The sequence below is a fragment of the Aphelocoma coerulescens genome, chromosome 2 (genome assembly GCF_041296385.1).
Source record: "Aphelocoma coerulescens isolate FSJ_1873_10779 chromosome 2, UR_Acoe_1.0, whole genome shotgun sequence".
NCBI lineage: Eukaryota > Metazoa > Chordata > Aves > Passeriformes > Corvidae > Aphelocoma > Aphelocoma coerulescens.
In genome coordinates this window covers 89,726,765-89,746,264 of record NC_091015.1, presented here as the reverse complement: position 1 = coordinate 89,746,264, position 19,500 = coordinate 89,726,765, and the positions used below count along the sequence as shown (strand labels likewise).

General features: G+C 42.6%; 1 protein-coding gene across 4 annotated transcripts in view; it reads left to right on the top strand.

Annotated features, from left to right (window-relative positions):
• FBXL7 (F-box and leucine rich repeat protein 7) overlaps positions 1-7,120 on the top strand; it is a 181,970-nt gene extending 174,850 nt beyond the window's left edge. For all 4 annotated transcript variants that reach the window (XM_069008316.1, XM_069008317.1, XM_069008314.1 and 1 more), the window contains exon 4: positions 3,642-7,120. In XM_069008316.1, coding sequence (XP_068864417.1) covers positions 3,642-4,378 — 737 coding nt within the window. In that variant the 3' untranslated portion in view covers positions 4,379-7,120. The remainder of the gene's footprint in view (positions 1-3,641) is intronic.
• Positions 7,121-19,500: the final 12,380 nt, after the last annotated feature.

The window sequence follows — 19,500 nt, the reverse complement described above, 5'->3', positions numbered from 1 at the left end:
TTTGCTGCATGTACTGGCATATGAATTGAGGATAATTGATCTCTAGGCTCTTGTTTTGAGTCCACTTTTTTCATTCTGATGTGGGTAATTTTGGAGGATGTTTTGGAAGAGGATTCCATTTTCCCCTGCTTCTGTCTGTAGTTATGAGGACAAGGCTTGCACCTACACACTCAAGCAATTCTGAGAACAGAAGTGGTTCACTGGTTTGGTTCCATACTGAGCAAGGGGAGGTGGGGATGTGTGCTGGTGGGTGACGCTAGTTAATTAAATCCCAGTTCACAGTTGTACATCTAGGTGAATTGTTTTCCCCTTGGATGGCTACTTGGCAGCAAAAACATACCAAAATCTTTAATGTCAAAACCAGATGTTTGTATTAACTTCAGGAGCTTTCCACAATGTAAGTTCTGTCACTGTCAGCATACGCTTTGTGGGCAGGTCTGAGATATTGCTAGAAGTTGGTTGAGCTTGACTGCAAGTTATTATCTAACACTCTTGTGTTAGATAATAACTACGTGTTCTTCAGTCTGTTTGGACGTTCCTGCTCCCTTTTAAAAATCAGTTATACTTACTTTATGGAAAATCCTGTCATACATGAAATCCCTATTTGTGCTTGGTCTTTGCATATTAAGTGCTTTAATTAATTTGAGCTTAATATTTTTAAATTGAATGTTAAAATCAATCCATCAGTCCAGGTACACTAATCAAGTTTTTATGGTCTTCCTGTGTTTACTGTATACCTTTACAAGTGTTTTAAGATGTGTTGGATGTATTTTTATGTTTTACTTGTATCTTGGTTTCAAGGCAGATTTTAAAAAACCCCAGTTGCAACAAACAGCCCAGCCCCCCCATAAGCACATGACCCTTATCTCAACTAATATCACCCCTCTGACCAGGAGGAGCCATTGGTGGACAGAGGTGGTCTGTCAAGGGGAAAACACCAACCGCCTTGAACCAGGGGGGTGGACTGTGGGCGGACTGTGGGCGGAGCAAAAGCTATAAAAGGAAGAAAAAGACACGTGCTCATTCCCATTCTCCCTTCCTCTCCAGCTTGCTAAGGCAGTGCTGGAGAAGCCTACCCCTTTCTAGGGGCTTTTTAGAAATAGATTTCTTTTTGACCAGCCTAAACTGCAAGTTTATTTTTTTTCTCTACCTGAGGTTCAGAGCTGTCTTAAGCCTAAAGTTCCTGAATCCCTGCGCTCCTGGGGCATATCTCTCGAGCCATCTGGATCCCAAATTTTTATATTTTGTTAGTTTTTTTGCAATTTTTCAATTTTTTTTTTGTTTTAATAAATTGTTTTAATTTCTACAAAGAGTTGTCTCATTCCTCACAATCCTGTTACAAGAGCTTTATTTTTATGTTTTGTATTATTTAGGACAGAAAAATTGTTGTGGACCCAGGAACCTGTCATTTTGCTAAAAATCAGGCAGTTCTATATCAGCATGGACTTTTTTCTTGTGAAACCATTTTGAGTACCCTTCCCATGAAATGTTTTACAGTGTAGCCAAAGTAACTAGACAAGGCAATACTGAGCTTGTCAAAACAGTGATCACACACTGATGTGTGTGATTCCAGCCGTGCTGCGAGGCTTCTGACCTATTCACTCTCTAATTACAGTCATTAAAGCTTCTTGGACTCTCAGCAGACAGAATGCTCTCCTTGGCTTTGTGGACAGCTCACTCTCACTAAGCCAGATTTAAAATTGAATTCTGGTCAGATTATAAAATATCTAGACTGACTTCTTAATCCAGCAACCTCCTCAGCCAAATGCAACAGCAACAGCTACATCAGGTGCAGCAGAACTCTGCCTAGGTGCCAGCTTCTTCTGTGGAACTCCTTTTATGTATTTTGTATCACCTACTTCAAAGACTACACTAGAGGTGAATTTTTTACACCATTAATATTGTACTGCTTCCCTTTAGAAAAATCCATTATGTTACTGAGTGTGTATATAGTACTTACCTGAAGGCAAAAGTATTTCCAGAGATTGCTCCAGAGCATAGACGGATCTGAAACACAGTCTGAAGAGAAAACAGCATTCAGTTTTAAGATGTTTGTTGAATAGAGTGTTTTGCTTCAAGGTCTTGATTCTGCATGACCTGTGGGCAATTTTCCCATTTAATTTTCTGAGGCCTAAGGTAAAATTTGCATCTGTTCAACTAAATTTGAAACCCAAATTAAAGATCCAGCAAAAATTTAACTGATGAATGTAGAAATCTAGTTGCAGGTGGCAAACTGTTTCAACTCCATATCCCACGATTCTTACAACATTTGTGTGAGTCCACAGGGTTATCTCAAGTGATTTTTTTTCCTTTTTGCTTTTAAGAACTGAAGCATATTCATACCTCCCACTAAACCTCTGAATGACAACCTGTTATAGCAAGTGGTATAGCTTTGGGTCATTTAACTTTTTGAGGCAGTTTCCATACATCATCTTGCTCTTTACTTCCACACTACAGGATTTCTGCAGGATTTCTGATACATGGAGCTCTAAGGTCATCACTTTTTATGAGTCACTTCATACTGCTTGGCCAGTGTTCCAGCAACACAGAAAAGGTCTTTTTATTTCTACATGGGGGCACCTTTTTGGGTGTAACCTGCAGAATTTCTCTGAGCAGACATTTATGGCTAAAACGATTGGGCCTCAATCCCTAATGGGTATACTCTCCCTTCTTTCTTGCAGCTGCTCCTAGCTATGCTAATGGAAAGTGCCCAGCTGAACTTGGCACAGCTTAAGAATTTCCCTAAGAAGCCTAAGACTGCCAGTTTGCAGTGCAGCAGAAACCACACTTTCCAAAAAAAGCTTTCACTCTCCACTGTGCACTGAGTAGACGTTAAAAATGGGGAAAGTCTTTGAGTGTGTTTTTCCCTTTAATCGAGTTCTTTGTCTTTGCCTGCAAGGTCTAGTGTTTCTCCTCTAGTCTAGTAACATCCATTCATGGCCAGATTTTCTCATTGGACACAGTCCTTTTCTTTGTCTGCTGTGTCCTCGCATGCCCTTACCAGTCTGGTGGTTCCTACCAATTCTCCCTATTCTCCTTAGGTCATGCGAATCTCCACCCTTCTGCAGGCACACAGTTGTGCCATAGTTTTGCATCCTTCCCACATTGCAGGCTTGGGGCTGGATTCACATCTGCTCTCCAAATGCTTGGGGCAGGGGAGGGGGGGAAGGGAGCAGGGTTGTGTTTTCTATAATGAGTTTGGATGGTGAAAGAGCCTCTGATGTTGGTTTGCAAATTCAGCCAGTCAGCAGTGAGCCTGACTTTGATCAAAAAACTGCATTTGTTGTCACGTAGTATCATTTTCTCTGTCACTGGGTTTATATTGCAGTAACAGATCATAGGCTGTCCCTACATAGACCCGGACCATCATTTTACATTTGGGATAAGGACAAAATCAGTCTGTTGCTTTCCCAGTGCTCACAATCTCAAAGCAACCTCACTGACTTCACTGGAGTTTATTATTTCCTCTGATGTGGGGACTCAGCACAGCCAGTCAAGAGTAGTCAGTCAGGATGATTCCACTCTTGCAACATGAAGATACCTTCATCACGTCCAGCACACCATTCCACACCCAGCTTTCTGGTCCTGCTGTGAGATTTGTTTTTACTGCTTGCTTAAACTCACTGTGTTTCTCCACTTAGGCTGCTCCAAAGTAACGTGCATCAGTCTGACTCGCGAAGCCTCCATCAAGCTGTCTCCCTTGCACGGGAAGCAGATCTCCATCCGCTACTTGGACATGACGGACTGCTTTGTCCTGGAGGACGAGGGACTGCACACCATTGCCGCCCACTGCACCCAGCTGACCCACCTGTACCTGCGCCGCTGCGTCCGCATCACCGACGAGGGTCTGCGCTACCTGATGATTTACTGCACATCCGTTAAGGAGCTGAGCGTGAGCGACTGCCGCTTCGTCAGCGACTTCGGCATGCGGGAGATCGCCAAGCTGGAGTCGCGCCTCCGATACCTGAGCATCGCTCACTGCGGCCGCATCACGGACGTGGGCATCCGATACATAGCCAAGTACTGCAGCAAGCTGCGCTACCTCAACGCGCGCGGCTGCGAGGGCATCACGGACCATGGCGTGGAGTACCTCGCCAAAAATTGCACAAAACTCAAATCGCTAGACATCGGCAAGTGCCCTCTGGTCTCAGACACCGGCCTGGAGTTTCTAGCCCTCAACTGCTTCAACCTGAAGCGCCTGAGCCTGAAATCCTGCGAGAGCATCACTGGGCAGGGCCTGCAGATTGTAGCTGCCAACTGTTTTGACCTGCAGATGTTGAACGTGCAGGACTGCGAAGTCTCTGTGGATGCTCTGCGATTTGTTAAACGACATTGCAAGCGCTGTATTATAGAGCACACCAACCCTGCTTTCTTCTGAAGGGACAGCCCACACCTGTCATTGCAATGCAGTATTAAAAACACTGATGTATAAACACACGCTCCCATATTCAGTAATGCTGTCTTTTCTGTCGCTCACGGGAGTCAGCTTTTCTTGTACCTTGTGGGTGAGGGGGGTTTCTAGAGGACTATTTTGTTTGCTTTTTGTATGATCACTTTTTAAGGTGCTGTGGGTCTCTGTGGAGAGGCTGCCTTAATGCGAAAGCAATGAGTGCTCAGCATCCCTGATGGGGTGTCATTTCCATAAGAGCCATAATCTTGTCCCAGGCTACAGTAGCTGCCTCCAAAGGAAATAGCACATAATCCCTCCTTTGGAAATGCTACTAAGCTGTGTCAAATACATCTGAATTCTAGCTGTGCTCATGAAGCTGACTATGCAATATTGTGTCTGTGTTCCCCAACTTTTTCCAATATGGCTGATAAAGCATCCTCTTGTCTCCACGTAGTTTCTCTTTGGTAGTCATCCATTGTAACCCCTCAGGAAATACTGGGTAATGTTCTTAAACATACTCATTTGAGGCAGAGTAAGACCTGCTGGCCATTGCTGAGCACTTCTGTGGAGTGAATCTGGAGATTGTGCCCATGCATGGATTCTCTTGGGAAGCCCACCTCCAGGTCACTACTTTCCTTCATTTATAAATTCGTCCTCTCCTGCATGTGTAGTACCACCCTCTGGTAGTAGATAGGGACTTCTTGCTCTGATAAGCAGTGACATATTCACCTGAGTGAAGGAGAACAAATGGGATATTGATGGCCTGGCAAAAGGAAAAGCCAGCAAACCAGCCTGAGGAGCTGCTGTAATTCTGCTACAAGCTGAGATAGTACTGTAGGACAGCGGGGAGGCTCTGAGACGTGGTGGAGCAGCTTGCACGGGGCAGTCCCCGTTGCTGTGCTGCATGGCTGTCACCAGAAAGTCTGGCTTTGTCCCTTTGCTGTACCTTTTCAGCAGCTGTGGCACCGCTGCAGTGGATGTTCCCTGAGCAAACCAGGCACATGCATTGAGGCAAAGTCAGTATGTGCCTTAATACACTTGGAAACCTGACCCTTTTCTGTGGCCTTCCAGTTCAAAGGATAGATGGCTGATCTCAAAACTTCAAAGACATAAGCCTGATGTTAGATAACACCCCTGGGGACAGAGGGGCTTGGAGTGTTACTCACATTAGATTTTGATTTTTTGAGACTTCGGCTGTGTGTCTTTCCTTAGGCTGGAGATACAGCTGTGTTCAACAAAGAAGTATTGCCCTGTGACACTGGGAGCTCCTGGTGCTCTCATGGTCACTCTTGCTCTTGTATGAGCAGGAGTGTTTTGGAAGTCCCTCATCTCATTGGCTCCTTCCCCAGAGTGTGTGGTTGATTCATGGTTACTTTCTTCTCAATTTTCTGGCAGCTGTTTCTCTGTATTTTCACATGCAATGCCCAGATCTGAAAGCCAGACATGCGAGGGGTGATGATATTTTCAGTCAGGCCCCCTGTGCCTGACTGACAGGTGAATTCATACGTTCAGCTCAAACGCTGTAAGTGGCTCATAAGAAGGGAAGCACTGTGTCTGGTTTCCATAAGCAGTAGTTCCATCATCTCCAGACAATACTAATAAAGTCAGTGGTATGAAGTGAAAATCAATATGCTCAAGAAAAACATGTAACTGCCAAGGAAATACTTATAACAATGCTCTCTCAAATTGCAAAACAAAAAAAATAAAATAAAAGGGCAATGGTTTGGACATGTCCCTGGAGAGGAAACTTGTCCTGCTGCTGCAAAAATTCCTGTGACTTATGTACGTTCCTCCAATTTTGGATTTTTTAATATACAGGATGGCATCAGCTCTGAATTATAAATCAAATTATACTAAAGCGAAGAGGGCCATGGAAAATGAATTTTTCATTGCTACTGTTACTGGTCAGTGACTAATAGGGGGTGATACCATCCCTTGGACAGTTAATTTCATTTGGGTTTTCCTTTCCATATTTTTAAAATAAGAGATTCTTCTCCAGCAAGTAATACAGTATATTTTATCCGAGCCAGCTATACTCTCTGTTTATCCTTTATCTAAAAATGGCCTCAAGGAATTTAAATGTTGAGCCCTGAGGATGGTGGGATTTTGAGCCATTTGCACTCATGAAATATAAGGCCTCACTAGTAACATTTAATTGTTTATTGAAATAAAAAAAAAAACACCCTACTTTTCTGGCTATGTAAAATGGAGTGAATAGTGCTACATGGTTTTTAAAGTTTTTAATGTTTAAATTGGCCTGTACTGTACAAATCTCACTATAAAGCCTTAATTTGCTACCAAGAAATAAAGCAATATATTGGTAACTGATGAGCATGCAGCATCATTTGCACTAACTGATTAACTGCTAGTGAAAAAAGAAAAGATTAAATACTTGCAAAACTTGAAAAGTAGGTAGGTGATTGAGCATGTCAGCCCTTTAGGTAGGTGGATGACTATATTAAAAGAGGGAAAAAATTTATTATGGATTATGACCTCGCCTATCTCTCTCTTTAAAATTTGATTTTCCTCATGTGGTTCTTCTTGACCCTGAAACATAATCAGAAGCTGGAAGTGTAAGTAAAAGAAAAAACAACATATAAAAAGCACACGTGTAAAAATTTCAGGAGGGTCTCTGTATTGGTTTAAAGGCATGTTAACATATTTAAAGGGAAAAGTAAAATGGAACAACTGAAAGGGTAGAGCCCTTACTGGAGCACTGCTGCCCTTTGAAAGCTCTAAAAATCCTACTCTGGGGGGCACTGGTGGAAAGTTAATAAAGGTAATTTTTCTAAGCCAAATGTTTTTAAGTACATAGTCTTACATGATCTGAGTTGGTACTCTGAGACTGCTACTTACTTCAAGAAAATTTGAACTTACTGATACAGCTTGCCTGATTTGGCTTTTAACCTTTTTCCTATGTCTACTTCCAAAATGACAGAACCAAAAAAGAAACTGAAATAGTGCATGTGGAGCTGAGTTTGCTGGAAAGGTTGCAATGTGTGACTGATGTGTCTTATAGTTTAGGGTTAGCAAAGACTATAAATTTCCTGAGTGAAAACATAGGTGATCTTGAACCATAAAATTCAGTCTCAGGCATTGAGGCTTCTTCTGCTCTGCAATAGCATATGGTGATCTCATCAAAGAAAAGCAGCAAAGAATCACATCAGTCAGACTGGCATGTTGCTTATGTCTCTGGAATCATTTGTGTCCTCTAGAGAGGGGTGTCTTAGAAAAGGCACATCTAAACTACCATGCACTGTGATTATAGCCAAAACTCAGCATCCAGGTATTCATCCTTCTCTTGGCTTTTGTAAAAAGTGGAACTGTATTTTTCCTGTTAGCAGCATGAAACTGATGAGAAGTGCAACACTTTTGCCTCTTTGAGCTGTGCTCATCTGGCTTCCTACAGAATGCAAAACAGCTTCTGTTGGATGTCTCGAACTCAGAACCGTGGTCCAGACGGAAACCTTCAGTAGTGGCTTATGTGGTTTCTCAAAACTTCTAGACTTTGAACTGAAAAATTAAAAAGCTAGTAAAATATCTAATTTTAGCACTAGGCTTGAAGCAGGTCCAAACTCTTATTAAAAAGAAACACAGTGATTATTTGGACTGCAGGCTGGCCACCCCTCAGCTGCCAGTGTTAGTTTAGAGGGGAAAAGTTCTCTGACAGAGTTGGTGCATGGCTCCTCTTCCCCAAGCTTTCCCCAGGAAAGTTACCTACCCTCAGTTTTTTATAATTTTGTCAGTTTAGCTATTCATGCTGAAACTTCCCATGCTGGGCTTTGAAAATGTTAGTTGAAATGGTTCATCTGGTTCTGTAAATAAAGCTGGAGGAAATGTCATTTTGCTCATGTTAAACTCCAGGTGACCTTTCCTTTGAAAACGGTCCATTGCTCTTCATCTCCTCAAAGGCCTTCAGAGTGAAAGTGTGAGCCTTGCCAGGAGGTCAGCTTTGAGACAACACTGTGTCCTCCTATCTCCCAGTAAGTTTCACCTAAATTTACCTACATTACATGTCTTTACATTACATCCAACTCTGTGACCAGGGAGAAAAGGGACATGCTTAGATCTTTTGGAGCTTGTAGTCTGGCAAGGCTGAGATTTGGCAGAGCTAAGAGGCGTTTATCACTCTGGCAGTGTGAAGGAGGAAATGACCTGAATTATATAGAAGCTGCCTGGAAAGTCAGGGGAGGCTTGAATGATGGGGTTTTGAGAACGGGGACAAGAAGGATGAAGATTTCCTGGGCAAGGGGGACTGGGACTGAGATGATAAGAGATTGAATGATTTTAAGCAAAGAAACTGGGACTGGGGTTAAGAGAGGTGGGTTTGTATGACTGGCTGAGCAGGGAGAGTTGGGCCAGAGGAGGTAAATACTGAAGAATGAAGTTTGGGGTAGGAACAGAAACATGAAGAAAGTTAAATGAACTTTATTTAAATACAGTACACTCCCTTGGCACAGGCTCTGAGAAAGGCTGACAAAGTCTTTCAGTGAGGATGCCTCAAGTTTGAAACCAAAAATAAAGTAGTAATTTTGCATTTAAGTATCCAATATTTACCTTTATATATATTTATATATTTTGTGAAGTTGGAAGGTCTTTACCAGCAGAAGTCTATAGCTTTACCAGTGTATGAAGGGGTGAGAGATTGTCAGCCCCAGTGTCTTTTTCCTGCCTTTTCACCTTTGTGTGAGGTAGCCTGGTGAGAAGCAAGGCAGCTTTGTAAGGTCTGTTCTTCTTTGGCACTGCATTTCAGCAACACCAGCTGCTCAGCTTTGCTGAGGTGCAGCCACCTTAGTGTGGAGCCAGACTCGAGCCATTTTTGAGGACTGTTAAAGGGCATAATAATCATAGGTTCAAGTTCCTGCCAGGCAGTAGACATCAGAATTCAAACTTAGCCTCACAAAAATACATTTAACTGAACAGCATTACTGCATGCTTAAATCAGGTTTTTTTTGTAAAATAGCTAAGGGATGCTTATTTTCATGCACCCTGCTGTACACATTCAGAGCAGGTTTTTCCTCCATCTTTGTCTTCTGTGTAAACTGGATAGAAACATCAGGGAATTTTTGCCTTGTCCTCTGGACGATCATAGAGGCACAACTGAGATTTAAAGGAGTCAGTGGAAATCTTTTCCAAGTAGCCTCTGCTAATGCAAATTTCAAAAATATTATGAGTGCAACAATCCACTTGGCCATAGATACGGCAGATTAAGCCAATACAAAAGTTACTAAACAGGCACCAGAGTAAGAACCAGAGGAAGAACCAGAGGAACCAGAAGAAGGGATCTTTCAAAACAAGTAACCCCCCAAGCTTTTAAAAGCTTTTTAAAAGACCCTGGTACTTTTAATGCAGAACCGAAGTCTTAGCCACTCCTTCTAGCACTAAAGCTACTGTGTTCTTTGGGTTAAAATGGATTCATTTTCCTTTGTTTTTTAAGAAAACATTGCATGCTGTAGCCTGAAGCTCACATAAATGGTAGACATGGAAAAAGTCATCTTGCAAAGAGGAGAAAGAATGCGAAGAGGGATCTGTGCCAAAAGGAATGAATGTTTTTAACAGTTTCATGTTTCATTGTCTATCTTTGATGGCTCTTAAAATACTTTTTTAAAAACAAGTAAATGGCTATTCTTGAGATGTTTTGTTACTTCTTCAATATACTCCATTCACACTGTTGCCTCGGCAGACAGACATCAGAGTTTTAGAAAAACTGAATTTCTAGGTATGAAAAATAAGTGTAGCTAATTTATCATTTATAATTTAATTTAATTTAAGCCTTATCAAGTTTTTTCATGTCTTAATCACTTGTCCTATAAAGGATATATCCCAAGCCTTTATCAGGACAACTGGAAAAATATTTATAAATACTTAAATCAAATTCTGTTTTTCTGACACCCCAATTTTGCCCTAGTTGTCTGTTCCTGGTCTATTGTATGCTGTGAAAATACTTTCAAAAACTTTCAAGAAAATACTTTTCTGCCCCAAAGTGTTACATAAGTTCCTCTGACAGTCTGAGGTATTCCACCTCCATAGTCACAGATAATGCAAATGATGGATGTCTCAGTATTAATAGGATGAGTAAGGCCATCTATTTGGCAGACAATCCAGGTGATTAACTGAGGGGATTGACTACAAGTTGCTCAGTGGCCAAATCTTGCTGATTTATCTCAGTGTCGGTGGGAAGTCCATGCATGAATGTCAGTAAATATGATGCTTTCTGATGCTTTTTATTAAGGGGATATGTAGAATTACAAGGTGAATCATCTGGGGGAAAGTGGCCTGCATAATCAAACCATTAAAATCCTCTTTGTTAAAGTAGTGTAGTAGAAAATCAGGTATGCATCTATCATGATGTATATGGTCAGGTCATACCTCGGTGACACTGCGGGGGCAGCACCACTGGGGTTTTTTCTCTCTGGCGTTGTGGCCAGTCAGGAGGGGCTCTGAAGTGCCCTGAGGCAGGCCGGGCCTCATGTCAGGTGTTTGGCACAGGGGGCACTGCAATCCCATCCATTAAATGCTGGACTCCAAAAGGAAAGTCTGCTTGGTGGGGTATCCATACTGCAGGGACAGTTGGAGCCCTGTCATAAACGCAGGATAGAAACGGGAGAAAGGGGTCAGGAGCTCCTTCTAGAAATGTGCATTCTGCAGAAGGGGCTTTCCTGGCATCCAGCCCGGGCAGATTTGTCTCCAAAGAGTTTCCACAGTGCAGAGGCTGCTCAGAAGCAGCAAAGGGAGCTGTGACAAGGCCGAGGTGACCATGTCCTGATAAGCTGAGGGGAGGTTGTTGAAGATGCAACACATGGACATGTTAAGAGAGACTCTAGGCTCTTAAATTTATTTTTGTAAAATGAGATGGAAAGGGTGGGTTTTTGTTGGTTTGGGTTTTTTTAAGTAGTGGCCTTTTAGAGTTGCTTGGTATTTACCCTTTGTAGGGGAACCTCATCCAAAAACACTGAGACTGGCTTGTCTTCAGATCAGAGGGGTGTCTGATTTCTGAACATCGGTTTACTTTTTTTGTAAGGCAAATTGATGAAGACACAAGACAGCCTTGCAGCCTGAACTTCGGAGTTCATAAATCTCTGGCTGGTTAAATTTGAGAGCATGACAGAGCAGCCTTCCCTTTTCCTGCCAAAAAATAAGAAAAAGCATGGGATAATTGCATCAAAATTCCCAATAAAGAGGGCAAAGGAATTCAGGGCTGAAAGCTAAACTACAAGTGGTAATGTGTAATCTCTTGCTTATAAGTGATTTTCTCCTGTGGGAGTCAAATGTGGTACTGTGAAGCTGGAGGGTAAATTGAAGTTATCACAAAGATTACATGTAGTGAGCACATGGATAAATGACGTTTTAAGGAAAAACCGACACAGCTTTTCTACAAGAAATCCAAAGGATCAATAAATAAAAGGGGGACCTGTTAGGCTGGGGTGCTGAGGGCACCAAAAAAGTTTTGAGAATGGCTTCTGTATCTGGCATCGCAGTGTGGGCTAGGATGCTTTGTCTGGAAAAGAGTTAACTATGGTGAGACATGACACACATGACAAAGGTCATGTTATCATGGATAGCTTCATGGATGAAGGCCCTGAATGTTTACCATGACTAATAGTGGGGGAAAAAAAGAGTTTGGGGCATCAAGTGAAACCAGTAGGTAACAGATCCACAGCAAATTAGAGTAGTTCTTTGTTTGCCATGTGTTAAAGCCTTAGACCCCTGCCACAGGGTGTTGTGGATGCTAAATGTTCACATCATTTAAGAAGGGCCTGGACAAGTTTGTGGAGGAAAAGCATGTATGCAGCTATTAAATACAACAGACAACCTCTGGCTCAGGAAATGCCTGAGGCACCAAGTCTTGGAGCCTGGCAGGCTATGCTGGGAAAATACGCTTGCTCTGTTCTTGTGCTTTTCTCTGGTGTGTGTCTGGTTTTGGCTACAGTCAGACAGACTGTTCAGCTACATGGACCTTTTTGTCAGCAGTTGTTTTCATATTTTTGTATTTGTCTCAGCAAATCCGTGACACAGAGCACATGCTCATTTCTTGCTTGCAAGGCCCTTATTCAGAGTTGCTCAAGGTTCTCCAAATCAAATATTTTCATCACCCTCTTTTCTGAAATCCTTGTGCTTCAGACTGGAAAACCCAATGTACTCAGGAGCTAACATTCTCATCCATTGACTCGTGGGAGTAGGCACTTGAAATTTTGCTGGGGGCTTGGTGCCGTGCATATTTAAGCCCTATTGCTGCAGGCTGCAATGCAAGCATGTCTGTATTTGGAAGAGAGAGCAGGGGAAGGAGAGCATTTTGTGCTCTTTCCATCTCCTGCACTTTGGGAAGCTGGTCACAGAGACATGGATTTTCCAGGACTCTCTCACTCCTCTCATCTACAGGAGGAATTTTGGAAATCAAGAAACCTCTTGATTTCTTTAAGACTGCATCTTTGTAATCAAGACCAGAATTTGCCTGGAGCCTCTGCTCTGTCAGACAAGTTTAAGCATCTCTGCTTCCCTTCATTAATTTTTAGCAAGGCCTGCCATGTGTCAGACACAAGCAACTGTATAAGGGCAGTTGACCGCTCAGTCAGGTCAAACTGGCTGTGATGTTTGGCACCAGAATTAAATCCCCCTTAGGTGCCTAGAAGGCAGGATACAACCAGTGAAAATACACTTGACAGAAACTGTACCGTCACCAAGTGCCAGTCCTTATGTGTTTCCCAGACTCATCTGGAGGAGGCAGAAATTATCTCCAAATCAGCAACACAGAGTCCTTTCTCTGCTCCTTCAAATCCTTTGCCTACTTCTGGCCCTGGGCCCACGCAAATATCCAAACACAGCGAGGAATATAAATACAGCAAGGGTCTCAGCTTTCATAATGTGACTAAGTTGTTTTGATTTAAGAGTGCTCATCTTGCCAAGATTGGAAAAAATTAGTCCATTCTCCTCATGGCTGAATGTCAAGGTACACCCAGGTTTTCAGACAAATGCCCCAAATGTGCCCATGTAGATGCACAACTGAACTAAGACCTGAGTGTTGGAGAACTTAACTCTTTCTTTAATAATTTTTTTAGGGAAACATGGAGAAAAATAGGAAACTATGGCAATATGAGAGGATCAAGTCTTTGCTTTGAACAAGGATTGAAGTCACCCATGGTAAACCAAGAAAATGAAAAAAAGTCCATACAGAATTACTGTGCTGACCTTGGAGTACTGAGACATTGTTTGCAACACTCCTGGGCTTCACCTAATTTTCTCCACAGAATTTGCCTACAGGGTGGCAATACTTCATGTGTTTAAGAGCTTTGCTTAATTTGCCCATTTAGTGCACAATGCATGAAGAAAAGGTGGAACTAATACCAGTGATATTTAAATATATCCTGATTCTTCTCTAGGGTCATCTGCTGCTTCTTTTTGTGTAATCTCAGCCTGCCTTTCTTTTTTCATAAGGTGTTCTGCCAGTAATACCCTTACAGATTAATGTAAATGTAGACTCATACTGGGGAAAATCCTATCAGTGTCAAGTAGCTGCTTGCAGAAAGACTTGTCGCTGTGAAGCAACCTACACATTTGTGGATCCATGACATGTTGGCAGGCTTACATTCATTCCTTGTTTACATTCATTAAGGCCAAAGTTTTGGGAAAAGTGTTACACCAAAGGCTCAATTTAGCGGGCAAAACAGAGGTATTGGATCCCATTAGAGATGCACAAGGGTATCTGAGACATCCACAGAGGGCTGGTTGGGGTGACAGTTCCTGAGGAAGACTTGTGCCCTTTTGCACTGGCAGAGGGAGGCCAGGCAGATGCCATCAGGCATCTCAAATGCGTTTAGTTGCCCTTCCTTGGGCAAACATGCATCCAAAACTTCTCGGGAAAATGCCTGTGGTTAAGGTCAGACAGGCTGGGCCACAAACACACAAAAGATAAACCACAAATGGTTGACTATGCAGGCAGGCATAGAAATTACTGTCATGTGAGGATATGATCATTTTGTAATGCTGCCTGCCGCAATTTTTGTGCAAATATTTATTCTTGAAGAAAAGACAGTTTGGGCTTCCTTTTCAAAACAAAAATGTTTCTGATGTTTAAAAATAAAAGAATAAGAAAAAATTTGAGACATTAGCTCTTACTGCCTGGCCTTTGCTGCAGGTCTCTGGGATTTGAAAGGTGAAGTCATCTCAAGCTGTGGCACTGGTTTCATCTGCAGCTGAAGGAGCAGGGACATAGAGTCACAGTCTAGGAATCACTGAGAACATCCTAATACCTGACATAGTTGTGAGGTTATAACCCTACTCTGCTTTTGGTTCTGCCCTTTAGCTGATGAAGAAACAGCCCGTCATGCTGGGCCCCAGGGCTGCAGGAAGCAGCACAGAAGCAGCCTAACTCCGCAGTTAAAGCCGGGCTCCTCCCCAGCCCCGTGCAGGACGTGGTGTGCAGCTCCCTGTGCCCTGCCACAGGTGCTGCGAGGGGTGGGGTGTCAGGCAACACCTGCAGGGCTTGTCCCAGAGCCTGGTATGGGATAGCCCTACCTCATCCCATAGCTGGGGACCTCCACATGGTGAACTGCCTGTCCCCTCCTTCTTCCCTTTCCTCCCTTGCACATCCCAGGTGAGTGGCGATCAGAGGAGGGAGGGATGAAGACCTGAAGCCCAGCTGAGTTCTAGAAGCAGGGACTGCAGTGCAGATTCCAGCAGCTGCATAACATCTGTTTGCAGCACGCTCATACCTTTAAGGGGTTGCAAGTGTTATCCTGGGTTTCTTTTCCTGCATGATGTTCTACGAGGTGATGGCAATTTACACTGCTGCCTGTCTTTCAGTACTAAATAATTTGCTATTAAGTAGTCTCTTTGTTCTCTCTGTTGTTTGTTCTCTAGATGTTTTTGCGTTGTTGGTTTTTTCCCTACCTCATTTTCCCAGATTCTGTGGTGGCTTTTACACCCTACCTGCTTCATTTTGATTTAAAATCAAAATATTTTCTCTCCACCTAGGAGATGCCCTGAAAGCCTCTCAGAAATCCTTCAATTTTTCTTTTTTTTTTTCTTTTAAATTTTTGACTCAACAGGCCCAACTAGGAAGATTTTACTGTAAAGAATTAACTGCATGTATAAAAGAGGAACTAGAGCCTTGCTTTCCATGATTTCAGACTATTAAATGCTGAAAGCTATCCCCCAAATGTTATCCCCCACATGATTTTTTTTTTTTTTCTGGTAGCTAAAACAGTTGAGAAATCCTGTGCAAGTAAGGCTGGTTTGTGTGGAAAAATCTGGCAGCTGATGACAGCATGAACTTAATTTACTTTTGTGCATGAATGTTTTACTGCAGAAGAGTCATCCTGGATCATTACCCAAGTTGAACAATTCATGTGAAAATGATAAATGTTTCTGCTGACTTGCAGTGCTTGGGATACCAGTTGAAGGCAGTATCAGCTCTCCTTGCTAACCAACACTGCCTATTAAATAAGAGGCAGGAATGCCTTTTCTATCTTCATACCAGGCAGAAAGATTGTCCTGGTTTATTTTGTAAGAAGAAGGTGTTAATGGGTTTATTCTGCAGAGAAAATTTCCCATCTCTCCTTCTTCATCCTTTCTAATAAGATTAAATTCTCTTAATGAACAAAGTGGTTAAATTTATATTTTGCTGAAGTAGTAGATATTACCCTAAATAAAGCCCCATATTGTCACAACAGTGTTAGGTTAAAAGCTGTGGTACATATATGAGTCCATTCTCATACTGGGAAGTTTAAGTCACTAGGAAAAATAATAGTTATGAAAAGATACTTTATATTCAAAATACTGAATTATACAAGTGCCAAATAGGAAATATAATGGATATAAAACGAATTCTGGTTGCGTGGCTCCTAAGTGTTTATGGTAATTTTGACAATTAGAGTCGATTCTTCATATTTCTTTTATCTTGCAAAATTGATCTGAGGACCTTCTGCTGCCTGTGTCTTGCTGAGAAAGGCAGTGCCTCTGAGGGCAAGGAAGGCTTCTTCCAAAGACCTTCTGTCTGGAGATTGGTCCTTGAGCAGATCCTTGAAGTCTGAACAACCGTTCCTCTGCTGCAGATGGCATACAGTGGTTTACTGGAATTCTTCAGCTTTTCAAGGAAAGGACTACCTGGGTTTTGTCAGATTCGCTCAAGACAAGGTTTGAGTGAGAACCTGGGAGGGTTAATTCCAAACTGATAAAGTTTGTGGATCTGTAACATAAATAACTAAACATTTTTGAAGTATCACATAAAGTTTTACAGTTGTGGGGGCTCATACTTCATTGCTCACCCAGCGTGAAAGCAGCGCATTCAGTACATGCATTTATCTTCATCATGGTTTCTGAGTAGTGACATTACCTAATGTCACCACTCTGGATTTTCCTGGAATGTTCTTGTGTTCCCTCATAGCCTGACAAGATTCAGAATACTGAGGACTCTCTTGTACTGAGACATGTAGTTACTTCTTGGCCTACCATTATTGATAACATCTGTCTCAGTACTATAATCTAGTTCTCTGCTGCACTGGCAGCCAAGAAATGTGGTGTTTCGGGATCAAAAATATTGCTGGGTTTGTTCTTGAAAATTTTTTTTTCAGATGAAACTATTTAATTCCCCATGAATTGTGAAATTAGGTCAGTTTCACTGACACAGAACCAAAATATTTTCAAAATGATTTTGAAACTTTTTTTAAATGCTGAAGTTTTCATTTTGGCTTGGATAAAACCTGCGTTGTGTTTCCTTCCTTCCAAGTCTGACCTGTCTCCTGACCAGCCTGACCAGCTTCCCTCCAAAAATGTCTCCATTCACTCTTTGAACAAAACCACTTAAAAACAATTCAATGAAATTATGTCAGCTTCCAAGTAAAACATTGGAGATCATCAGCATGTATCACTTTACAGGGTTTAGTGTGATTTATTTGGATGTATAGCTCTACTCTGTGAGCACTTTTAAAAATTGGTTTTTTCCTAATTGAGGATAAAACAAAATTTGAAACTTAGAGTTTTTTAGGGAAAAATGTCATTTGCAGATTTGTGTTGGCTTTTTCCAGCAATCATGGCTTTCTGGGCCCAGCCACTCGGTTTTCCCTCTTGCATGAATGGCATAAACACCCCACTCCTCTCACCTGGGCAAGCACAGAGTTATCCATAAATGAGTCTTGCATGATTGCCAGGGGCTAACTACGATAGGCAACGATAGGAAAGGGGATCAAACCACCATCAGATTTTACAGGTTCCTGCAGAATGGGATTTTTTCCTGGAAAAAAAGAAACGAAAAACAACCAAACAAAAAAACCCCAACAAAGAGAGTTACATGACAACTCTGCTTTCATACTTCTTTCCAATTCCCTCTGTGTTCCTGACCCCCTGTTAGGCTAGTACTGAGCTACCCTCTCTATAATTCCCCACCCTCCTGGCTTGTCCTGAAATTGGCTAATAAAACCAGCTCGTTTAATGCAAATGTCCCGGAGTGAAAATAAAATCCCAGTCGGATAAAACCGAGAGAAGGAGCAGCTGAAACCCGCTTGTGCCGCAGCCCGGAATTCTCCGGGCCGGGGCTCAGCCAAGGAGCGGCTGCTCGCTGGGGCAAGGGCTCCATCTGCGGGAAAGGACCCACATGCATCCCTGCCCAGGGGATCTTACCTTCTTGCACAAAGAGGAAAGCCCTCAGGGTTTGTCCTTGTCCAAATGCACTGTGAATTACTACTGGGCTAAGACGTATTGCCTACAAAGCCCACGCAGGAAAACTAACTTCTGAGTGCATGCTCCAGCAGTGAGCAGAGCAAGCCTGACTGCACCAGTGACGCTGGTGGGGTAAGGACTTTCTTTTCTGTGATGTCAAGTTACGGCATCTCTAGGGCTTGCCTGGAACCAGTACCTATACAGGTTATCTGAGCATTTCATGTGTGAGAGTAAACTAGGAATGCTTCTGTTCTTGTTCTTTCTTTCCATCTGCATTCCCACTCTTCTTTTCTGTTTTTTAAAGTTTGCTGTAGCCATATATGCAAAGCATGGGCATTTGGTGTGGTACCTGTGAGAAGGAACATGCTTTCTGTACATGACCCCTGCCATAGCTGAATCTGTTCCAACACCACTTAGCAAAGGTGGCAGCTGTCATTCCTGGACAGTAAAACTGGGAGAGCAGCTGAATGTCAATGCTCCTGGAAATGCCTAGCAGGATGAACATTTTCTCACAGCAATTCTTCATAACAATCCAGCAGGCAGCTCCCTGTTGCTTTTTTTTTTTTTTTACTACCTCATGTGTTTTTTCTGTGAGCTGTCATCTTCTGAGTTAACATATGGCTATATGCAAACCCTCTGTTCAGAAAAGGAGAAATGTAGCTCCCTGGTAGCTGGGGTACCTTCTGCCATTATGAAAACAATGTTGTTTTGTTTCTGGGGACAGAGACTTCCATTCCATAGCTGCTGTCTGTTATTTCTCTCCTCAGCTAGTGAAGAGTCCCATCCATTACTGTTATTGTTGGATGGTCTCAATGGGATTTATTTTTTTTCTGTAGAAGATCCAAGATCAGTTCCTTGTTGATAAAAGAGAGAACATTTTGTTCAAGATCCCCACACGTCCTGCATTTTGCAGTCTTTACAGGCTTTACAGGATACCCAGCTGGCTTGCAAAAATGATTCCTTTGAGCCTTAGAGGCTATGAATCCAGTGATCTCTTCACATGGAAATCCTCCTATAGCTTGGCAAACCGTTTAGTAGGAGCCCAAGGTCCATTGACTCTGGCTGAAACATGAAGCAGTCCTGTAATTTGCTCTGTCTCAGTCTGTGTAACCTTTTTGTCGTAAAAACAACAAACCTATCAGGTCGGTGTCCATACAGCAACAGGCAACAAAATCCAGAGCTAGCACAACTGAGTACACACAGAATGTCCAGTTTTCAAACCACATCCTCTTGTAGCCAGTGCTGTGCCAGCTGAGTGGAGCCAGCCCTCAACACCCAGCAGACTCCCTGCCCCTGCCCCTTTCCTAGGAGGCTATGCCGCTCCTCCTCCTCCTCATCCAGTTCGTGGGGCAGGGTTCCACAAGTACATGGAGGCACCAAGCCAGGGTTTGCTGTGGGGGTTGTGTGAAGGGCTGCAGCACATCTTGAGTTTCCATCCAGATATTCCTCTGAGTGCA